The sequence below is a fragment of the Haplochromis burtoni genome, unplaced genomic scaffold, assembly GCF_018398535.1.
Source record: "Haplochromis burtoni strain Fernald_Lab_line unplaced genomic scaffold, NCSU_Asbu1 Contig_234, whole genome shotgun sequence".
In the NCBI taxonomy this organism is placed as follows: domain Eukaryota; kingdom Metazoa; phylum Chordata; class Actinopteri; order Cichliformes; family Cichlidae; genus Haplochromis; species Haplochromis burtoni.
The window spans coordinates 437,957-461,868 of NW_024582595.1; the positions used below are offsets into that span (position 1 = coordinate 437,957).

Here is a 23,912-nt window from a genome sequence, read left to right on the forward strand (position 1 = left end):
GCACAGGAGTTTTATGAAGTCCAATTTCATATCTTTAATTGAATCTGTTTTAAGTCCATCTTTTGCTTTGTGGTGACTAGAGGACATGGCTTTTTTCTGGTCTTCTTTTGTTTATTTCATGTAGCTTCAGGTCTGGATCTGAGCATAAAGCCCAGAGAGACTCGACCTTGCTTGTCAAAGGACATTTCTCTCCTGACATCTCAGATATTCTCTTTGATTTGTGATGGGCTACTTGTGCAACTGTAAAATGCATTACACTCAAAAATCAGGAGCAGGACAAAGTTTCCCTGGAGGTGTTTGCTGATTTTCTTGTAAAATGCTATGAGAATCCATTTAAACGAGTCCTTTTTTTCTTCAAGTTGTTCGTCTTTATCTTTTGAAAACACCTTGGGGTTGTGCTGTCCACTGCTAACTCAAGGAGACTGTAAATTTGAATTGTTGTGTTATAAAAGTAGCACAATGAATAAATAAAAGGATGGCTCTGCAAGGACACGACATGAATGAGAAGAAGCTGGCTGTAGTGAATGTGAGGCGAGTAAAGTATGGTAACAGTCCAGCCGAAATGCCTGTGAAGGAAACTCAAACATACTGTACCTGTGGTTCCAAGGTGACTCCAATTGCAAGTCTGTCTCTGTTTATGCCTCAATGGATTTAGGAGTAACAACGCTAGCCTGTGGAACGTTAAATCCAATACTGCGTCACTTTTCTGTCTTCTGGGAAAGAGTGTTGCGTTTGCCTCTCAATAGGGAGCATCTTTTTGAGGGGGAAAGTTTTTGTCTTATGCGATCTTGTTTGGTGTGCTGGCGAGATGGGAATGAAAGCCATTAAATAGTCTTAGTCAGAAAAAAGGGGGGTGTAGGCTCCCTTGCTATAGCCTGCCTGTTTCACCCCATCACCTCTGTGCTGAGGGGGCCTAGGTTTTGTGAGGAGGCCAGCAGAACTGAAAAGACGCCCAGCATGTAGTCAACAGGATCCCCTGTGCTGCTGCATGCATAGAAACATCATAAGAAAAGACAGAATGTCCACAAACTCCTTTTGAATATTAAAAAGAATTATCAGAGAAAGAAAAGACTGGGAAGATGAGAGAGAGTCTCTCCTTTGAGCATTGGGATGAAGAGATGGAGAAGGGAGCGAATTTCACCACGCATATTGTACATAGACTTGCCCTCATTAGGATCCCATCGTACTCTGGGGCGAAACATTGTCCCTGGATTTAGGAGGGTAGCCAAGACTGCAGGGGTTTATGTATTTTGGCAGATCTCAGGAGTAGCAGCATGAAGGACTGGTGGGAAGTGCGGCAGTGTTTGCAAGTTGTTGCTTTGGAGAATTTGGATTGCATTTTTATTATTTGCTACTGTCTTTTATCTAATTGGAGCAGGGATGAATTAAGGAGTGTTTGTGAAATTTCCTTACTTCAGTAGATTGTTTGAAAGGTGTGTTTTTATATGCACATCTACATTACCCTGGCTCTGTGTTGTGTAGACTCATCGCCATGCAGATTGTTGGTTTGCTGGTGATGGTGTTTGCAATGTTGGTCATGCTGGGAGTCCCTAAAGACCATAAGGGTCCACACGCGACCCATCGCCTATCTGGATTACAGAAGTCCCATTGGTGCAAACAGATGCCAAACAATCCTGAACTTCACAGAAAACATCAGACTTTGAGGCGATTCCACAAGTGTAGCCAGATCTTTCACAGTAAGTACAAAACTGCAATGCCATGTAACTACCAGTTGACAATTTTGACAGGATCAAAAAGTAATTTTAGTTAACGACTGTTAAAACATTATTTGGAGCACTTTGCAGTCTGGGAGCGGGTGTTTTTGTGTCCTTTTTTACCTCACAAATTCTTGGAAGCTGTTTTGTAGGAAACGTTAGGCTGTAGTGTTAAAAGCTCTCAGCTTGGCTCTTGCCATCACAGCCTTGATATTGTGTCACTTTTTTTCCCTTTGCTAGTCTAATCAAGGTTATAGAAGGAAGTGTGAGGACAAAGAACCTCCATTTACAGAGCTCAGTCATCATAACTTGTACTGGCTCTTTTCTTTTCTTTTCTTTTCTTAACAACCATTGAAGAAAAGTGAAGAAAGAAGAAAATAAAATACAAGACAGATTACAAAAGATTTTAATGTAATTTGACCATATTTAGTTATTGTCCTGGTCCTGGTTAGAGTCCAAGAATGGCATGAAAGCATAACGGCATTTTATTGTTGGGAACAATTTTCGGCCTCTCTTGTGTCATCTTGGGAGGGGGGGGGTCTCCTTTTTTGTAGCTAATGTGAAAAAAGACATAAGACAGCCCTATGAGTGATCTGTGACACAGATAACTGTGTCTGCTATGTGAAATTCAGTTTTATACCTACATTTTAGTCTTTGCTGGGCAACATCTAGCCATTAAAATACTCACGTCCTCTTGTAGCAGTCAGCATTTTCATACACCCTCCTGTGTTGATGGAGCTAACCATGAACTTAGCTGATAATTGCTTCTATGTTACTGTCATCTGCTGCTGGCTAGAGGAAATTTTACTATTCAACTGGTAGTGATCAACTGAACAGCCACTTTAGAGATCCAGGGCTGCAAAAGCTTTTAGGAAAACCTGGCACAAGGATGGAGTGAGAATGGAGTGTGTAAAAGTGTAATGTAATGCACACATGGATGAATGAGAAACAAAAACAGACTGCTCTCTTAATATGTCAGTCATGTGGAATTGTTCATCAGCAGGAGTGAAAACTGGGGCACAGAGAAGGAAACAATCAAAGCAGCAAAGGCTTAAAGTAGATCTAAGAATATTTTTTTAAATTTAAGAATGCAGAAAGAGGTGTTCTAAACCATGTGTGTTAGAAATATTTTTAATTTATGTATTCATGATAATATTTTTACCATCCAAAATGCTGTCATGGTAAAACAGAAAGGATTGTTAGGGCTTGTTATACTCTGTTTCCTTCCCTCTAATGAAGATGAACGCCTTATAACAGTAATCACAGCAAGCCAGTGTGCTCAGGTTTCACAGTGTGAACACTTCCTTGTTGTCTGTAAAAAGCTGGGGCACATATTTCAGTGCCAGGTGGTAATATTGCCACACCTTCTTTCACGAAAGCAGACAAAGCAGTCGTTGTTGGATTATTTCACATAGTGTTCACTGGAGGGCGCTGTGTGGTAACAAATGCTCAATTGATCCGACACAGACGCTCTGATCTAATGTGAGGCAATGTGTCTTTCAGTGGCTCTTTTTTTGCTATTCCTTTTTCTTTCTTTCCACATTTTGAGTCTTCTAATAAAGTATATAGTATATCCTGCTGAGTTGTAATTTATACATGTTAGACAGCTACTCGCTGTCTAAAGTCGTCATGCCTACTATTGCGCCTCAGAAGTTGGGATCTATAAACTGCACTGATTTGACCATAGCAGAGAAATCTCACAAAAAAAGGGGGAGCGGGACGACACATTTTATATAGGTTATTCTGTTGTTGTTGTTGTTGTTGTTGTTTTTGTTTTTGTTTTTGTTTTTGTTTTAAGGAAATGATCAGCTAGAATATAAATACTGTCAGAATTCAATTAACTATCTGTGGTCATGGACGGTGCACTTTGTCGCAATAACTGTGAGCTGTTTTTCTTGGGTTTATATTAAAATGTATTCATACTGTTTATCTGAAACGGTGGAAAGGCTGGGGGTATTTGGAAAAACATGTTATGAGTTCAGCTCCCAGTCTCAGCATTTAGCTGCTTGGACTGGAGGACTACTGTTTTACATGTACTGTAAAACAAAGGGAGTTTTAAAAACAGTATTGGATATTTAAAGAAGAGATATTTCATCCAACTCTAGCCTAATGCTTAAAATGATTAAAATAACAACATTTTATACCTAAAGTAGTTTATAAAGTTGCATAATCACTGGTCTATGAAACCATCGGAGGGAAAACAAAACCTTAAAGTATGTTAAACCCATTACAGGGACTACTAACTATGAGTTGTGAAAACATTATATTAAATCCCTGTAGGAATAGCACTGGAATCGGCTGTTGCATGTTCGTGGTCAGGAGCCACAGAAATAATAAAACACATATCCGGATAGACTAGTTTTCTAGGGTTTGTCTCATGACTGGACATACTGAAAGAAATTACAGTAGACTGCCAGTTGTCTCTGTGAAACTTTGCTGCTCGGTGGGATCCAGGCGGGAAGAGGTTAAATTTCCTCTCTGCGAAAGATTCGGGTCTATGGAGGGGGTAGAAAGGCGCATACCAACTGACGAGGCATTCCGCTTTCCTTGAATGAAATCCTGTGAATATGAATCCGTATTCCCCCCCACTCGCCTGAGGTTCGGTGTCTGCGACGCGCACAAGTGATAGGAGTTGCAGCGGAGGAGAAACGGGGGGGAAAGTGATGGAAAAGTTGCAGTGATCTTGTGTCCGGATCCGGTGGATGAGAGAGGATAGGACTAACTCGCAAAGTTTCCGATCTCAAGTGACACATTCAGAACTGGAATGAAATAATGTGACTGCAAGCAGTTTAGCGTGGACTCTGGCGACCGCTGGCGTGATTTCACGCACTTTTGGACTTAAGTTTTGCTTTGCGCTGGAATTATTACTTTGCTACTTTTTTTTGCACAAAGGAACTAAACGATTTAAACAACACAGCCTGGTTGATCAGTGAAAGCAGCAACGGGATGAATCCAAAGAAAGGATAAAGCTCTGCCACTTCTGCGCTGAGAGATTCTAGCACACATTTAACACATGCTATCATTCAGTTGAACTGGACTACTGGAACAGAACATGTGTTGAAATCTCGGACTGCTTCTGTATTATTCTTTCCCATCTCAACTCCCCAATTTCACCTACACCAAGAAGCCATATCAGGCTCGTGTTGGACTGATCTTGGACTTTTATCATTTGCGTTTGGGACTCACAAACGAAAATCAGTGTGTTTGTTTTTAAACTGTGGATTTTAAGCTTTTTCCCTTTGAGTGCAGTTTGACATGAAGAAGCGGATGCCTCAATTTTTATTTATATAATTTGGATTATACGAGAACATTTCTCACAAGAGAGACGTTGAATGATGTCTCCAACTTTAATTGGATTTGTATTTCTGTTAGGAATTCTCCATGTGTGCTCAGGTAAGTCGTTGGTAATGATTCAAAGTAATCTGCTAGCCTTTAACTGGGGTTTTACTAGCTGAAATGAAAAATTCGGGGAAGAATTAAATTCAAGTTTTAATCTTTAATTTTATAAAGGCCATTTTAAAATGATTTAAGTGACAGTGGATGCACAAACGTATTTGATTTAGGAGCACTCCGTGCAGAATGGTTTCTGCACCAATGTAGTTACAAACTTTACCAGAAATAAGTAAACACATTTTGAGAGCTGGAGTTTTTTTTAGGAAGTGTGTTGTAGTCATTGCTCTGCCCTTTGTAAGATGATCCTATTTTATTAATGTATTTTCTTTCACTTTCATGCTTTGAAATGAGAAAGGTACACGAAACGGTGATTTTTTTTTTCTTTCACCACAAAAGTCAACATCCAGGGTAAAGGGGTTGTCTTAACTTTTAAAAGCTGAGCACACATAAAGTCACACATAAAGTGCTGAGGCCGTATGGGATGAGTGGAAAGAGCAGCTATCATCGGTCATACAGACAGCACATGCCCCTATGGGAAACATGTTTCTGTGTATGTCAAGATTCTCCCCCTGGACCACGATTATTGCTGAGTGCAACACTATTTTTATGCTTATAAAATTAAAATCAAATTACAGAGATTATTCTTTTTTCTTTCTTTTTTTACATTGGTTGTTTTGTAATACAAATGTATGCAACTCATGTAGAACTACAACAGTTTTAGGTGTCTTTGTTGCCTAATCCTGCATTACCCCCCCTCCCATTATCTTTTACATTTTGTTTCTTCTCACCCATCACATGGATCTCTTTATAGAGTTTCTGGACCGTGCTAGCTGGGGTTTCCAGGTCAGCTGCTTCAGAGTTGAGAAGAAATGCTTACCACCTCATTTTAGGACATTAAGAGGAGAGGGTTTGGAATGGGGACATTTTGTAGACAAAGAACTGCACAACAAAACAAAAAACCTAGTTATCAGAACTTCTATACAGGAAGATGCTCAATATACATTATATTTGTAAAGAAACTACTGTGTCAGAGAAATAGCAGTGACATTTGAACCCTTTACTGCAGTTTACTGTTGCTACTGCACACCTCATTACCTAAGTAATAGTCAGCAAAACTCATACTCACACTTAAATGACTTTTATTAAGCCTTAAAGTGACCTATCCCCAATAAAATATCCAGTTCATTCCCTATAAGGTCTGGCAGCCCATATTCATCCATTTTTTGATTCAGTGTTTCTGCATGATTTCGTTGTCTGCATTGAGTTATTTGAACCTCTGACTTGTTTCATGCAAGTTTGGCCATTGTTTATTGTATGGTGATGGGGAGAGCTTGTGAACCTACAAGAAAATATTGTAGCACCTAAACAGGAAGTCAGGTCAGAGGTGAGGGCTGAGAACTGAATCTGCTCCGCCCTAAGCTGGCTCCTAAGCCAGTAATGGTCCCGTCCTGTCGGAGAGCAGAGTTTCCAATTACTCCCGTCTGTGAATGTCTCGGGATGTTTTCTGGGGAGAGATGGACTGGACAAGAAATACTATAATGACTAGCCCTGGTTTAGACACAAGTGTCAGGAAAATTAGATTTCATGCCACTTCCCAGGAAAAAATATTTCACATTTGCCACTAATTGCATGGCTGAGAACTTTATTCTGGAGTAGGGAATATATCAGATCCCTTAAGCAAACTCTCAGTGGCATTTAGTAACATGTCTTTGTATCCTATTCTAAACGTTCAAGATTTAGCCTGGGTGAGAGAATATATTTTTAATACTTGTTGTTTCTGTGATATAGGAAGTAAGAGATAAAATGACCTTTGCCCTGACAGACTTGTGATGACTTGCTTATTGCCGCTTTGCTGTGTGTGAAGGGTGTAAATTGATACCTCCTTCTCTCTTGTCTTGCCCTGTTATCAGAATGATCTGTCCTCCTGCTATACACTAAATGGTTGTTATCTCTCCTCCAAGTGCTCATCAAACCTTGCACTCGCCTCAGAGGTGCCATTCAGATGAGGGCAAGAGGTGGCTCTGCTTCTCACACACAGAAAGATGCTATGGATTACTCTGAGGAAATAAGGGTTGTTAGAATGATATATATATATATATTAACAGGGAGGCTCTACCTTTAAGGCACATATCAGACTTTCCTCTAAAAGTTGGCTTCTATGCTGTTATAAACCCTTGGAGTGATTACATCCAGCCCAACAGAGTGCCTAAGTGTGAATGTGTAGTCATGCTGATAAAAACATAGACAGTGGGAGTGGTACCACCTCGGTAAGCATCTCCAGCCCCGGCACATTCAAGCTGTGGAGGTCTTGACAAATTGACCCATAAGTGCTGATAAATCGTGGAGCACTTCCACCTGCTACATCACAACATTTCATATGACAGGACACAGCAGGTTCCAGAGCCAATTAATGGCCAGAGACCACAGGTGAGACGTATCTCTGTCTCCTGGCTTCTTACCACATGGCCTGGAAACATGCTCATTAAAGCCAGTCTTTCCCTTACCCATTTCTCTTTATCAGTTCTGTGAAATAGTGTTTAGGAGTTGCTTCAAATGGCCCCAAAATACAAATAATCATTTCACTGCAGTTTACTGCATGTGGCGAATAAAATATGATGAAAATTTGATGATGATGAAATAATGATTTATCTGAGCGTTTAACCTTCTGAACTGATTTTGGGTAAGCAAAGCAGATTTCTTAAGAAATTTGAGTCTCGAGTCTGTCGTGTCACATTTTTTTCTGAGATAAAAAATCTCACACCTGCGTGAGATGATGGTGTCCATAAAGCTGTAGCTCCATAACTTCCACTAATACACTTTAATCTGATCCTAATCCGAATCAAACTGGGTTTTACACCCTAAGATCCGGGATTAGGTAGACTTTGGCTTAGTGAAAACACATGGAGGAATGTGGGAGGCCAGCGAGTGTGCTCTTCCTGTCCATGAGAACTGTGGCTAACTCATTAATGACCGACAAGATAAACATTTCAAAACAGTTTGTTTGAGGGCAGATAAATTAGGCAGTGACTCTTGATGATCTGCCTTCCCTCGGCTGCTCTTCTTTTAATGACCTCAAAGGACTGCTTAATTGGATTAATTAACAAATCCATCTGACGTCAATAGTTTGTAATTTGCCGTGGCTGCAGCTCAACTGATACGGATGTCTGCAAGGAGAAATGGAGGATTTAGATTTAAAAAAAAAAACCTGAGGAAGATACTTCTCAATGTCCTTTGTGTCAACTTCTTGGTATTTTAAGTACCACAGGAATTAACGGCTGTGTCTCACCAGGATTCAGTTTAGACGGTGTGAGTTTCGTAGAGTATTGCTCGCTCCATGCTGATAATGTTGTCATGACTTACTTAGCAAGTATCACTTTGTCTGTCAAGTTGTCTGTCGGTCTAAGCCCCAAAAACGTATAGCCAGACAGAGATAAGCTGTCTACACTAAGAATACTCTGGAACATAACTTCATATAAGTCATATAAGCGTTTTAGTCTGCAGCTGGCTGATATTTGAAGGCAGCAGGCATGTCTAGGCTATTAGACTCCTGGGCCAATATAGTTAATGCATCTTGTTCTGTCGGTTGACGTGGAGGACAAACATTCCCTCTTGCCACTCGGTCTAAAAGTGATGAATGTTGTGTCCTTATAGGATGAAAGGTGTTGTCTGGTTTCCGTCCCATTTCACAAATGGCACCCTTAGAATTCCCACAGCTTTCTGTTATTAAAAAAATATAAAGACCTTTTTTGTTTCCTACAGAGCCCTACAAGTTACATTTGATTCTGTATCACACATGCATGCTTTTTTGATCTATCCTGAATGTATTACTGGTGTCCTGATCATTTCAGTAATATAGATGTGATCAAGAATAAAAGCCAGGCACATGGGGCTTGTGTTTGTGTGGGGTGGCGAAAGGGGCTTAAGAAATCTCTTCATCCTTTTACCCATCCCCCACTTTTTTCTTTTCTTTTTTTTGTTTTGGCCCAATTTTTTTAAGACTTGCCTTTTTTGTGACTGGTCAGTGCAGAGTCTTTCTTAAATAAAGCAGGCCGACATGCAGAAAAAGCCTGTGGGGAAGGGACGAGGAGGCCTTATTGTATTGCCTTAACGGGGCGATTGTAAGGCATGGAGGAGGGGAAGAGAATAGTTCACCAGAGACTGAGGGTGTGTGAGGAGAGAGGAGTGCAGCTACACACAAAGGCTACCCTAGGGTGTTGAAGGGGGATGGAGGGAGGAAGAACAGAGGACGAAGGGGAGGATGGAGCAGTCAAACATACCACGATACGCCAGCTTGTGGGAATACTCTTGATATGGCTCCCTGTGCGCACATTGCATATTCTTACTGTTCCCTCATGGCACTGCTGAATGTGCTGATTAGGGTGATGGAGGTGGTAAAATGTGAGTTGGGTTTTTTAGAGGAGGACATGTGGGGACAGGTGAAGTTGATTTTTAGAAGTGCTGAGTAAATTAAAGATCCTGGAACAAAGCTTCAGTGGTGCGGTGAGGGTTTGGTTTGGTTTTCGGGCTGCATGGCCAACATCCCTCACGTGTCTAACATTTGCATGCTCAGGAACTCTCACAGGGCTTGCCCTGGGCCTACCGTTTGCTGTGGCGGTGAAGCTGTGCTACCGTGGGGTGCTCTGCCTTGTGCATTTTAAAAAGGTTCAGACCTCCCTCCCTTTCATTTTCTCCACTGGGGAGACTGAGAGATGGCATTGAGGACAGCCTTTCCCTGTATCCGTCTTTTCTTTCTCACTCCCAGAGCTCAGGCCTCCTCCCAGCCTCTGTGACCATTCTATTACCCTCTCATTTCAAGGCCTGGATACACTTTTGAAATGCTAAACCTCCCTTTGGTTATAACTGACAGGGGAAAATACCATTAAAGAGGCTGAGAGGAATAGATTAAATTAGCAGTTAAAAGAGAGACTGCTAATTAGTTGATTAATGTATTTGGTTCCTCCCCCTCTCAGCTATGCTGCCACCGTTAAGATTCCCTTTGGTGACAAGGTTGTCTTCCTATATCAAACATTTTTTTTATTATTATTCTGTTTATTTTATGTTTTGAAACATTTGTTATCTATTTATGCAGTGCAGATTCATGATTAAAAGCCACTCTTATTGTGAGTTGTGTCAGCAGCTAAATCTACTGGTTCCTGGGGGCTAATTCTGTCACACAAAAGACAGTGATAGAAGTAGGAGGGGTGCACTTTATTTAAGGGGAAGCACTGAAAAACATAATTAATGGGAAGGTGACCTTGAAACTTACTATTACAGGACTGCTTTTGGAGCCTGTTCTACCATTCAGCAGTAACCATGGTGAGGAGGCTTCAAATAACTAGGAGATTTTTTTTTTTTTCCCATCATGTAAATACACTGTTGCTCTGAGTTAAGAGATTAACTTTAATCCCAGCCCATTATCAGCCTCACATATTTTCTGGGAATTGGTGACATTATTTTTTCTGAAACCTGATGTCACCATTGAATCTCACACAAAAACCCCAAACTGTTTTTTCCTCTTATTTTCTTGGTTGATAATGTGTGAAGTGCCACAGTCTCTAAAATGTCCAAATGCTATTGAACTCTTTGAACAAGAATAATGCCTTTTAATTATGTGTAAAGGCTCCGAATTTCCCCTCTTTCAGAAAGCTTTTACTTCTCAGTTTCGAGAGACTTGCAAATCTGCTTCAGTTCTTCTGTAAAGAGTTCAGAGTCCTTCAACTGTGTGATTGTTTTGCAGTCACCTCCCCTCTTTCCTTCTGATGTGCCGTCTTTTGCTTAAACCATGAAAGCTCTAATTGAATAACAATTGTAGGTACTCTGTGAAAGACAGCTTCCTCAGCGTTTAAACATAAGATTGCTTTGGTATTTGTCTGTATGTCAGTCAGCAACTCTCAATGGTGAGCTTCATACTTCTGACTTAAAACAGGTTCATTGTAGGTTTAGGGCCTCATCCCCATTTCCCTGTTTGCACTTTGCCTTGACAGATTCACCTTTCCTGCCTTAGAAGTCATTAATGTAGAAAGGCTTTACTTCCTGCTAAAATGTAGTCTTGACAGGTTGTCTAACCAGAAAATACTACAGTTCTTTCTTCACCTCTACACAGCGTACAGTGACAATGATGGGAATACGTTGAGCATCTTAGACAAGACCAAAATAATTCAGAACTTCTTCTTCCATTCGTAGCTTCTAAATCTAACTAATGTTCAATTTAGCTGCAGTACTGTGCAAAAGTCTTGAGCGACCCCTTATTTCTTTATTTTTTCTTTCAACGAGCCAGACTTATAATTCTCTGGTCTGGTCAGGCTTTCTGAAGATCTTTTAAAGTTTGGCCATTGGCTGCTTTTTCATTCATTTTAATTACAGTCCTTGAACCTGACCATTTTCCTTTCTTTCTTTTTTTGGTTTGTTTTTGTTCGTTAAATGACTTAACAGTGACCTGTGGAGGATTCAGCATAAAAAGGAATCTAACTAACTTGAACCAGTGTGGCATCCTGATAGACGATGGCACAAAAGGCAGCCAACATCCAAAGGAGAACTTTGAATGTCCTGAATAACTATTCCTGAAGACTTTTTAAAGAAATTACAAGAAAGTTTGCCTAAAAGACTTGGAGTGTGTTGAAGAATACGTTGGCATTGGTCATGCCAAATATTGACTTACAAGCTTGTTAAATTTTACAAACTCAGTTTTTGTTTTGTGTGCTGTATTTTCATGTATATTTCCACACGTTTCCACATATGGTCATATTTCCCGTTATCCTAACAAAGGACTTTCACACCATAATGTATTGCACTGCATATATGTTGAAGTACTGTCTGAAAATCATTATTTTGGCAGTTCAACAGGTCACTTTTAAAAGAGGATGTTGAGTAGACCAGTGGCAGGGCATGATGTTAAGATATACTCAGATATACTTTCTTTTTTTTTCTTTTCTTTTTTTAAATCATCCTAAATCAATATTTACAAACTAGCATTTCTCACAGCTTTAGTCTGAGCAGTGCTTCTGCTGTCAAATGTGGAAAACTGACAGATGGGGAGTAACTAAATTTGCGATCAAGTTGTTTTCACTTTGAAGCATCAAAGGAAGCAGTATTTGGTTCATTACATTGTGTACCTGGACAGTTGGTGTGTATGTTTTGAGGAAGAGACGTGGTAAGTGGGTGCTGGAAAGCATTCAGGCCAGTGAGCAGTTGTCTGCAAAAGGAAATTTCTTTTTAATGCCAGACTGGGCACAGTCTCCCCTCTGTGGACGTCTAGAAAAAGGCTTCTTGGCAGACTTTGCCCCTTCATTAATTTTGACCAAATATTTACTGTGCATCACATGGCAAGCCTTACATCCCACTTAAATTTTTTCCAGGCAAGGTTTTGAACAGTTTGGGGCAATTTGTGTTCCATTTGGCTGGTCTTGGGCCATGTCCCACTCAGCAGGCCCATGCTGGTGTATCTGGGATTTTGCCACATGGCTCCACAGAGTCTTAACCTATGCTGTGGGAGCCACGTTTCACTTTAAGAATACCATCATAGCCAACAGTATGTGAACCGCTGTTGCATATGCCAATACCTAAGCTTGCACACATTGACACATCAATACTATGTGCTCTGTATTTGCCCTTTTAACCTAAAGGGCACCAGAAGGAAATGTGCGGGGTTTCTACATTCAGATGTTACCACTGTGCCCTCGACTGAATGCAATAAATGAAATTCCCTTTCTGCATGCAGCTGTCTGAGATTTACTACAGAATGTTTTTGGCTGAGTGTTTAGAATAGCCCACATAAGAAGTTAAGGTCCTCAGCTTTGCACTAAGCAACTGTAATGTAACGCTGGTCCAAAGTAGACTTGTATCACTGTTGCCATCAAATAAATAACATTTAAAAAAGCATTAGGTGCTTTTGGCCATGCCTGCCTCAATTCACATTGGCATCTCTTCAGAGCAGTTCTCTTTCTTGGCATTAAGCCCATATGCCCTACTCCCCACGACTGGGCTGTGCCAGCTGAGTGTGCTGGTCCCTCTTCCTCCTCACTGCTCTTTCAGCCCCTCCCCTGCCTTCAGTCCCCACATGTCTAGTGGCTGGACAGAAATACTGCAGTTAGCCCAGAGAGTGACCTTGGGAGGAGAGAATCACCTGATCATATTGTTACTGACACAAAACTAAGCAGGCAGCACTTTTCGAAATTAAATTAAGCAAACTGTTTTATTTACATTTACTCTACTCATAATTCTTGCTTGAATGCTTTTTTTATTTTTTCAAAAACAGTAAACACTTAATTTTGCTGAAATACAATTGTATTAATCACTTGAGGATTTTAAGTCTAGCAGCTTGCATAAGTCAGCAGTGAGATACTCACTGTCCCCTGTTGGGAAATAAATGTACCAGTGTATTCAATTACCTCTGCTTCTCCTATCCTGCTGTTGTAGAAAGCTTTGATGTATCCCTGAGATCACACTGGTCAAACCTCATTAAAAACTGGCAATGCTGGAAAACAAAAACAAGAAGTAATTGCCCAGTCTTGCTCCCTTGTGCTTCTTTTCAGTAATCCCCCCCATCCCCTCCCCACTCTTACTTGAAGCCTTGACTGTGCTGCATGAAGCTCCTTAATAGAAGGTCCAAGCCTGTCATCTGCACTCCATATTAATTACAACTCTTTTCCTGGGGTATCTGCACTGCTGATGGAATGACATCTTTGACACCAGCATTCATGAGAAGTCTGAGCTAGGTTTTCTTCTCAGGTCATCGCTGTGAATATACAGGGTCAACTTGAGGAGTCTGCAAGTCTGCTCAAAGACACACAAACACACACATTGTGAATAGATTGATAGATAGATACCAGAAAGACTGACACACATGCATGCAGACAGACGGACTCTGTACTTGCATCCACGCTGCTCTGTTCATCCCATCTGCCTGCGGTCTCCAGAGCCAATTTGACAGGCTGCATCCTAACAAGCATTCCAGTCTTTTCCACTGCAGATTTCCTCCTCTTCCCAGTGAATTGATATAATAAAGAATAGCTATTATACTTATCCTGTAGGAATGAAATCTGCCCTGATGGCCTTCTGCAGAGTTTGACAGCTTTTGTTTGTGTCTAATGACACTGACTGTAGCAGATTGGTATCAGGAAGAACTGCAACTCATTCACAATTGTGTCCCATGGGTGCCTGTTGAAAATTCATTATTTTTCGTGTGTGTGTTTCTCTTGCCACATCTTTTCACATTTACTCCTGCTTGGTATGTTGCTGACAGTGTATGTGAAATTATGTTGGATTGTTTAAACTGTGGGGGTAAACCTCAGTGTGTAACATTATTTATAAATACGTTTGTGCTCACATTTTCTTTCAAAGACACACGAAACAAATATTTTTGCATTCATCATACTTGTTCCTGTGCCTTGTATCTACAGCCTGGTGCAGAAGTTAAAATCCTGCTACTATTGTCTTAGATTCAGATGGGGGCCCCAGAGCAGGATGAGCTCCAGCCTCCCAAAGGAGTACTTTGCTATGCTGTCTTACTCTCAACCTGGCTCGCATTGCAGAGGGATGCGCCAGGATGCGTTTCCCAGCTGACACAGCCAGGAACTCGGGCTGGTGCTTCAGGCCTTGAGACCTCTGCTGGCTCTTGTCCTGATGAGCGATAAGTGTGATTATCCTAGAGCGTTGGAAGTTATGCTAGTAACCCTTGGCCCCGAGCAAAGGAAGTAGAACGCCTTGTTTATGGTATCATCAGCTGATTTGTCACGATTTTATTGCAGGTGAGAACAAGCAACAGGATGATCAAAGGCAACAACAGTGATAAAGGGACTCTGACAGATCTTAATAGTTAGGTTGTGTTTGCACAAGTTGGAAATTGGAGCAAGTATGGTGGAAGAGAACAAGTAATTGGGCTTACTTTTTCTTCTTCTATGTTTATCATATTGTGAAAATTATAAGAATTGATTGGATTAATGGTAGTGGGCTCTGCTGAAACGCACAATAGTAAGCAGGGTGGAGGGGGGTTGTTTTGTTTTTTTATCAAGGGGTGTTGTGATGTGTATGCAAATTGCCAGTTTGCCACAGCCATATTTTGCTCGAATATCAATGGGAGCATTGTAATCTGTGAGAGTGTTCGTTTCTATAACAACAAATACAGCCAACCCAATAGTGTACTGTTGTGTATAAACTCATAGATAACAATCTTCTGGTTTGCTTGTGTTAAAAAAGCATTTGGACAGAGATACCATTTTTTGGAAATTGATAACTATTCTCAAGTGCTGATGTAGTATAAGCGAGGTAACCATACCCTGTTGTGTTTGGTAAATGGAGACAAAGAGATGAGGAGGAAAAGAGGCCATAAAGATATCCATCAACCCCCTCCATCACCCAACCTCTGGAGCTCCATACAGACTCACACACAGGGCTCTAATCCTGCCTCTTAGGAGTGTAAGCGATAGCCTTGTGTAACATTAAAAACAGGTCTGATCTGATGCAACTGGCAAAGTCATTCATGCAGCACATTCCAGGGTGGGATTCTGAGGCTGAAACGGTAAAAGATTCAGTTTCACTTTCCTGTTAATGTCATCTGATCAGCAGGAGTACAGTACCTCGTCTTTTCTCTCTGTGTCCGTCTCTCCCGCTTATCTCTGCCCCTCTCTCCCTTATCGTCTCTAATTCAACAGAAAAGGGTGCCTTTTCTTTTGTGTTAAGTCATTTATTGGCCAGCCCTGTCCCGAGCAGGCGTGGCTCCTGTGTACGCCTGGCTACCCCGAGGGACACACCCTTTGCTCTTATCTCTGCCATAAATCCCTCTTAAGTCCCCTAATCACAGATTAATGGGGCTGTAGATAAAAAGTGCCCTACTGTGCTTGGCCTTCCTTATCACAGATCCATATTCCATATCTCTTACCATTGCTCAGCTGGACATCTGATATGGCTTGTGATGATACGGCTAAGGCTCCTGCAACAGCTTTCAATTTTACTGCCTCTCTTTATGATATTCTGTGACCTTGCCCATTTTGATGGGGGAAATTAAACTTGCAGCAACTTCACTCATATAATCAAATGAAATTTGTCGCTGGGATCCTTTGTTCTGTGACAGTCAAATGACCCAGCATTGTGAAGTTGTTTTATCAGTCAAGGAAGTAGACACATTATCCTGTCTCCCTACCTCAGGGGACCAGACTGACAACGGATCTAAATTGCTTCACTGTCCTTCTCCCCCGTGAGTACTCTGGGGTAAAGGGCAGGTGCCTGGCTCCCTTCCTCTTCCTCACACTCTGTGAAGATAGTAGCCATGGAAAACAGCTGTGAGGGACAAAGGCACATTCATTTTTGAAGTTAGGGAAATCACTAGACCAGAACTGATTGCTGAAGCTAGGTAATTGTTTTTTAGCTTGTCTTTTTTCTTTCCTTCAGTCCTTCATATAGGGATTTAGTCAGTGGTGCATGATTAGTTAATATGTATATATATATATATATATATATATATGCGCGCTGTTGTCTTCCCCACTGATGGACTGGTGTCAATGGACAGAAAAAAAATCATATTAACATTTTAATATTTTTGGTATTGAGTTGGTCTCACAAGGAACTGGATTCATGTTCCTCCTCTAGGTTCTGTTTTAGTCAATCATAGAGCTTTTCAGCGCAAAGAAGGTAACTACTATGAAGCAGAATAAAGAGCCAATAAATAAATAAAATGACATGAAATCTAAAAAAAAAAAAACATTTAAAAAAGGCTTAAGGACATAACTAGCAAAGCAGAGGACTTTCATCTGGTCAGCAATGGTTTTAATCCAAAAATATACACTGAATTATTTCAAGTGCATTTGTAGTATATCCTTGAGGCTATGAAGTGAAGAATTTTTTAATTCTTTAATTCTGTCTCTTTTTCTTTGTTTATTTCTATTATTATTTCCTATTCATTTATTTTTCTCTTTTCTAGATTTCTTCCAACTGCATTTTAAATTCAAAGTGCAAAAGTGTTAACGAAATGGCCCGTGTCTCTACGAAAGCTAACCTTGTGTTTTTTGGGGGGGTTTCTTGTCCTCAGGCTGCTGAGAGTTAAGGTCGATGGAGGGCCTTCTTCTCTATTTTAAGTCAGAATAGTTAGCTCGATTGATTGCCACATCCCAGACTTAGGAATAGTTGTAACTTGTTACCGTACAGTTGCACTCTATTGCTTCTTCATGTTGATACCTGGGCGATTAACACTGGCAGTAAACATTAACAAATAAATTCTTACACTGCAAAGTTAAAGAGACTTTATTTGATTATATCATCTCTCATGATAGTTTTACAAGTCCAGTGCAAAAATAGTCCCCTCCTGAGGTTTCACTATGTTGTTTTCATTGGAAGTAGTCTGTCTCTTTTTAGCATATTTCTTTAATCCGATTGAGGAAGCATGATTATCTTTTGGAATATAAAGTCAGAGTATATCATCTCATGTTGCATGGTGAAAATGAAGTTTAGCCCCAAGACATATAGATGAATCCATGTGAAGCTAGTAGCCATAATCTCAATACACATAAATATTCCTAGTGATATAATGGCCATTTGCTTCATGAGAACCATCATAAATCTCATTCTTATGCCATGTCTATCCATGTTTAAAGTGGGGGGAAGAGTCTGGGTTTTAGAGTGAGCAAACGCCTGGAGGTCTTCATGAATCCTTGCATGCGTACAGTATATGGGTCAATGTCTAGGTCTGCACCCTTGTGGCAATGTGGTTTGGCATGAGCCTTTCCAATTCATTGTGTTCGCTTTTGCTATTGGGATTGTTGTTTGTTACTAAGATTACTTTCATGAGTGAGAAAACTCTGACTCCATTGTTGTTGTTTTTTAATTACCTCCAGTGAGCAAAGACTCCCTCAAGCATAGTTTAACACTGTGTAGTGTGAGTCTCCCTATGTGAGTAAATGAGAAGACAGATGCACAAAGCTCTCTAGCAAGTGAGACGGTTAAGGGAGAAGTAGAATTTTGCCTCAGGCACCAATCGATCAGATCCTTGCAGTAGAAGTCCCAGCTTCCCTTTGGTGAAGCTGTGTATTGCATTAGCTCATCTTGCATTCTCTGTCTGGAAGCAAAGAGGGGGGGGTGACGAGGGGGATAGAAAACAGGGGAGAGGATGGTTGAAAGCGGCAGTGGAGAAGGAAGGGCAGCGCTTTGAAATAAAGGGGAGTGCAACTTAAAGTAATGCGAGAAAGCAATGGTGAAAGTATGCACTCTGTTCATCTCTTATTTCGGTCTCAAATTTGGTCGTCTGTGTGTGCTGCATCGAAGGAGTGAAGTGAGCTTCCATTTCCTAAAAGCTTGCACCTGTAGAAGGGAGCACGGGAGTGTTTGTTCCTTGACAGGATAATTCTCTTTCCCCTGGTGAGGGGTAATGGAGCTGAAGTAACAGAGGTCACTCAAAGTGTCTGCGGGGATCAGCACGGCAAAGCCTACATACGCACACACAAGCAAAATATGCCTAGAAAGAATTCAGTCGTGACGAGGAAGGGATGATAGCATTGTGTAACTGATACATCCCGTGCACCCAGTCACGGCTCAAAACGCACACCCTCTCAGCAAACGCACACAAAACACTTATTAGTGTACTTCAGTAGTTCAACTGCTGAATATTTATTAATACAATTATTCTCACCAGCTTCTCTGTTACAGGACACAGTGGCCCACTTCATATTGTATCATCAGTCTGCATGTTCATCATGCAGATCGGCCATAATCATCTACAGTAAACAGTCAATGATCAAACACAGTTCCGCCTGCTGCACAGCTCTCTTCACAGTGTGCTACATCTAAATAGTTAATGGTTCCCCCATAAGGCCCCAAACTTCAGACCATTTCAAATTAGAGAGAAGCTATCTAAATCAGGAAGGGAACGGGCAGAGCAGATAGCGGCTGAGCTCTTCAAAGTCCTCTTTAATAAAACATATTAGCCTGCCTTGTCTGCTGAGGGGTGGTAGTGGTACAGTTGCTACAGTAGTAATCAGCCTGTGTATGCTAGCGAAGTTAGTGCAGCTCCATGCTGTCTGACCAAAGGGCTGGGTCTTTATTAGCATATGGACTTTAAGTTAAAAGGTCTGTTTTGAGAGCAGGTTACAAATGGGGGTTAATTGGCCTAGTACTGGTTGAGACGGTTTCAATAGCCAGAAAGCAGAGATATGTATTTTTTATAAACTTTATTCAGTGCCAGATAGAGGACTAATTCATTCTTGCTAAAGGCTTGATATATCGCTCTCTAATTCTCCATCTGTTTCTGTTCGACTCTCAGAAATGCTTTAATCTACAAATGTGTTTTTTATACCCATGGAGCGTCTGACGTGCAGGACCAAAACAGTTTCAGAATTGCGGGGATTTCTGTGTGTGACTTTATCTTATGTGTCATGTGGCCACAAAATAATAAAACTTCAGCTTTGCTGGCGTTAGTGTAATAATTTCAGATACAGTACTGATTACGGGTACATTTTGACTGCAGTTCTCTGTGGTGTACAATTATTGCACTGCACCATTAATATGCTACCATCTTAATCGCAGAATTTCATTTAATTATCATTATTTTAATTCCAGTTTTTAAACAAATGCTCGCGTTAAGTGTGACCAAGTGTTTCATTTTTGGAAAAGTTATTGGAGGATTTTCTTTTTGTCCTCCACCTGATTAAGTGCTTTAAATAAAATAATAACATTGAATTGAAATTACCTGAGAAGAAAATAATCAGCAACCTTGCAATCTGCAAACAGTCAACTCGTTTGCTTTTGTGATATTTTTCCCCACAAGCACCGCAATCAAGCACTGCAGTTTGTGACCAATAATTAAAAAAAAAAAAAAGAAGTGTGCAGAATCATATGAACATCAAACAGGGTCCCAATGGAGGAGCTGACGCCACATTTCAGTGTTTGTGTAGGGTTCATGTAAGAATGATGAGGTGCAGAAGAAGCCTCAACCCTCTGAGATAAAAACTCCATTTCTTTAACAGTGTCTCTTTCATCAATCAAGCAATTTTCAAAAAGTCCGCACAGCCCTTACCTGTCAAAATCATTACTATTGGGATATTTCAAAAGACTTGGGATCGTGATGTCCTTCACTGGGATACTGGATTAATTATATCTCATTGACCAAAGTACACATTTGCCTTGAAGTGATTTATCTTTCCACAAAGCTGTCACTAATTATGCTGACTTTACCAAAAATATGTGGCGACCACAAGAAGATGCCTTCTCAGCACCAGTTCTCTTGGGTAACATGGGTGGGTGTATGGCACATAAATGAGGTAGTGTGGCAAGTTCACGGGATGCTGGGTAAATTAATTGCAGGCCTGCGCCTCCAATTATACCCGACTCTCTTTAATTGGTGCTGAATGGGCTCCAAAGGCCTATGCTGGGAGATATGGTGAGAGGGGAAGAGCTCTTTCTCTTGGTAACACAGACACACACACAACACACTTTTGTGTGTAGCCACACAATGCATTCACAGCCATCCAGTCCCGCCCTTCAGGAATTAACAACAGGAAGCTAATTTGCATGTAAAGCAGGTTTGATAGCTACAGCTGACTGGTCAGAGAGCAATATTAATGACCAGAGATAGCACTGGGGTGTTAACCCCCTTGGCACTGCTGTTGGCTCTGCTGTGGCTCATCTGTCTTTCTTCAAAAGTGCAATTTCTGCTCTTGCTCCTTTTCTGTCATGAAGCTACGCATGGCACCTTTATCTTATCTTTTATCTCTTAATTTCCTTTTTAACCTTCAAGGTGTGTCATATTTTTGTTTACCTTTCCCTTCGTTGCCTTTTCTGCTCTTCAATCTGTGAAATGACACTCACAAAGGTGCAGCAATGTTAACCTTTACCACAGGAGCTGCTATTGGGGGGAAGAAAAAAAAAGACGTGCTCTTTACTTCTTTCATCACCACAACCTCAAATAGTACCTTAAATACATCTATTGCTATCAAATTTTGTCTGTATTTAAAAATAATCAGCATGTTTAATACTTAAGAACTGATTATTGCTATATATGTAAAGTAGAATTAATTTAACTGTTTAAAATTTATACTGAAAAAAGTATTTTAAAGTGGCCTACCATCAGCTGCTTAAATTTACATGCATCTACTGTAGCCACATTGCACTAACCCTTTAAAACTTTTCAATCAAATAAGACAAAGTCCACAACAAGCCTATCATTCCTTTAAATAACTTAAATAAGGACTCGCAGATATAAATCGTCACTTTTGTAATTTCTTCTCAGGATCCCGTCTGCGCCAAGAGGACACCCCACCCCGGATTGTGGAGCACCCCTCTGACCTGATTGTTTCCAAAGGGGAGCCCGCAACTCTCAACTGTAAAGCAGAGGGCCGTCCAACCCCAACAGTGGAGTGGTACAAGGATGGAGAGCGGGTGGAAACGGACAGGGACAATCCCCGTTCTCAGCGCATGCTTCTTCCCAGTGGCTCTCTCTTCTTCCTGCGCATCGTCCACGGACGGCGGAGTAAACCGGATGAAGGTTCTTACGTCTGTGTTGCTCGCAACTACCTGGGAGAGGCAGTGAGCCACAACGCCTCGCTGGAAGTAGCCAGTAAGTGCAGCATGTCTTCCCACTTTCACACCCACGCCACTTTCTGGTGTGGGGTGTGAATAGAGTAGTTTGGGTTCAGATGTTGCTGAATAGCAGGCTCCAGTTTCTTCCTGTGTTTCTGCGCTCAATGTGTTCATTGAGTTGAATAATCTCTCGGGCGATGGGCAGGATGTGTTTGGCCCAGCCGTCTCTGTAGGCCTGCAGAGCCTTGGAGGGGGAGAGTGGCCTGATCATTCCAGGGTGAATGCTTCTCTAAAGGGCCCTTGGTAGGTGGTCATGAGCTACAATAGGAACAATGTCCTTTCTGTTTTCATCCTACCTCTGCTTTTTGTCAAAGAGATAGATATGAGGTTTTATAGCAAAAGGAATGCAATTGCTGCATCTGTGTTTAGTCATCTTTTAATAAAGAGCCTTCCTACTCATTTCATTGAAGAATCTGCGATGTCTTTTTATTGTCTGCTTTGCTTGTGCTATGACAGTTGAGCTTTGATGTAGAGTGGATTAAGCATCTGTAGGGTCAACAAGAGGCCTTTGTGACACATTAACAAGGCTAATATTTGGCTGTCAGTGTGCTTGCAATGCAGGACAAATAATAAAAAAGTCTTTCTAAAACCTTAAGTCTTTTCTAAGAGTTGTGACTGGTGTTGACAAAATTGTTCCCATGATTCTTTAAAAGACTGATTTTGTTGGTGAGGTCAGCTCTTCAGATATATTATCTCGTTGCGCTCTTGACTGGCTGAGAGTGAAGGCTGAGGAGCTCAGATATCAACCGCTCCTCCAGCGTGCCCAGAGGCTGTCACCAACCTCACTCACTGTAATCTAATCAAGATGGGGAAAGAAAGAATAGTGTGTGCGCTTGAATGTGAGCATGTGTGAATGAATGTGAGCCATTGCTGCATTGGGCATGGGCTGCTGTTGTGGTACTGGGTATGAGGTGTCAGTCAAGGGATTGCTGTGTAGTTTAAGCTGAATTAGTGGAATATCTGGAATATACAAATGTAACAAAACTTCCCCACTCTGATTGCTTTTTTAATATTTTCTATCCCAACTGTCAGCTGAAATGTAAAGCAGACGCAATAGATCCAAGACATTTTGAGGCCTGCTGATCAGACTATAAGTTTTTATAGTGTATTGTCTATGCTCTGATTTAGAGCTGAGAGTCAAGGTCTTCCTTTAGAAGTAAGGATAATGACAAAGAGCTGCAGAGAATCAGTATCATATATATATATATTTCCAACTAACTTCTAACATAAAAATTACAATTCTGCACAATTTAATAAAAGTGGAAGACCATTTAAGTTTGGGATACTTACAAGTTTCCATAGGCCAGAGTGCTAAAAATATCTTTCCCTTGTAGTAGGCAATATGCTGTGTTTGTTTCAGAGGTGGATTCTTCAAGTAGAAAAACAAGATACTTGGCGGGAAACACGAGGACCAGAGCACCGCTGGCTCAGTCTCAAGTTTAGGTCTATGCTGTATAAGGTTCAAACAGATGCATAATGACAAGCCACTGTGCTCCAGCACTCTCTCTCCTTCTCGCTTAGCTGGTGTCTCTCGCTCACCCCTCTCCACAGTTCATGCTTAACTACATGTAATTATGTTGTTGAAGCAACCAGGATGGAACCCTGGAGATTAAAAAGAAAAGCAAAAGAAAAAGTTCAGAAACTCTGAGATTTCTTTTCGAGGCTACATTTAAACTCCCGAGTAAATAAACTTTGAGACGTATATCTGACTTATGAGGGTTTAGGAAAGTTTTAAACCCTTTTTTACCCCTTGTTGTCATTACAGATGCTTGTCATAATGATACTGTTATGAGCTCAATATAGTAGATAGAATTTTTCACTCAGGTTAAGTTGAGGGATTAACCAGACTTTTAATTTCCAATGAAACTCCAAAGAAGGAAGTCATGGGTTTAATTGTGTTTACTTTGCCTCGTTCTCCCTCTCTAACATTTTCGCTTTAAAAGCACTTTAAAAGCTGAAAACATGATTTTTTTTGTGATGTTATTCTAAGACCCTGGCTTTGACAGTTTCCTGTGCTCACCAGTGATTGTTAACGTAATCCACATTTCAACAAGTCCTGTTTTGCCAGCTAGGAGAGCTAGCCCAGTTTGTTTGGTTTATCATTAACCACATGTACAGTACAGCCCACAATCTCTCTATCTCAGCCTCTTAACCCAAAGCCATTTACCATGAATCATGTTTGCTTGGTGCATTGAGACAAGCTTAAGATAGAATTCTTTGCCTATTGTGTTATTGTTTTCTTTG

General features: G+C 40.9%; 1 protein-coding gene across 6 annotated transcripts in view; it reads left to right on the forward strand.

The window, feature by feature from the left end:
• robo1 (roundabout, axon guidance receptor, homolog 1 (Drosophila)) overlaps window positions 1-23,912 on the forward strand; it is a 232,819-nt gene that overhangs the window by 99,268 nt on the left and 109,639 nt on the right. For 5 of the 6 annotated variants that reach the window (XM_005937506.3, XM_005937508.3, XM_005937507.3 and 2 more), the window contains one exon: window positions 21,319-21,645. In XM_005937506.3, the coding sequence (XP_005937568.1) occupies window positions 21,319-21,645 (327 nt within the window). Of the gene's footprint in view, window positions 1-3,488; window positions 5,109-21,318; window positions 21,646-23,912 lie in introns of those variants that run through there. The other variant, XM_005937510.3, reaches the window with a different exon arrangement.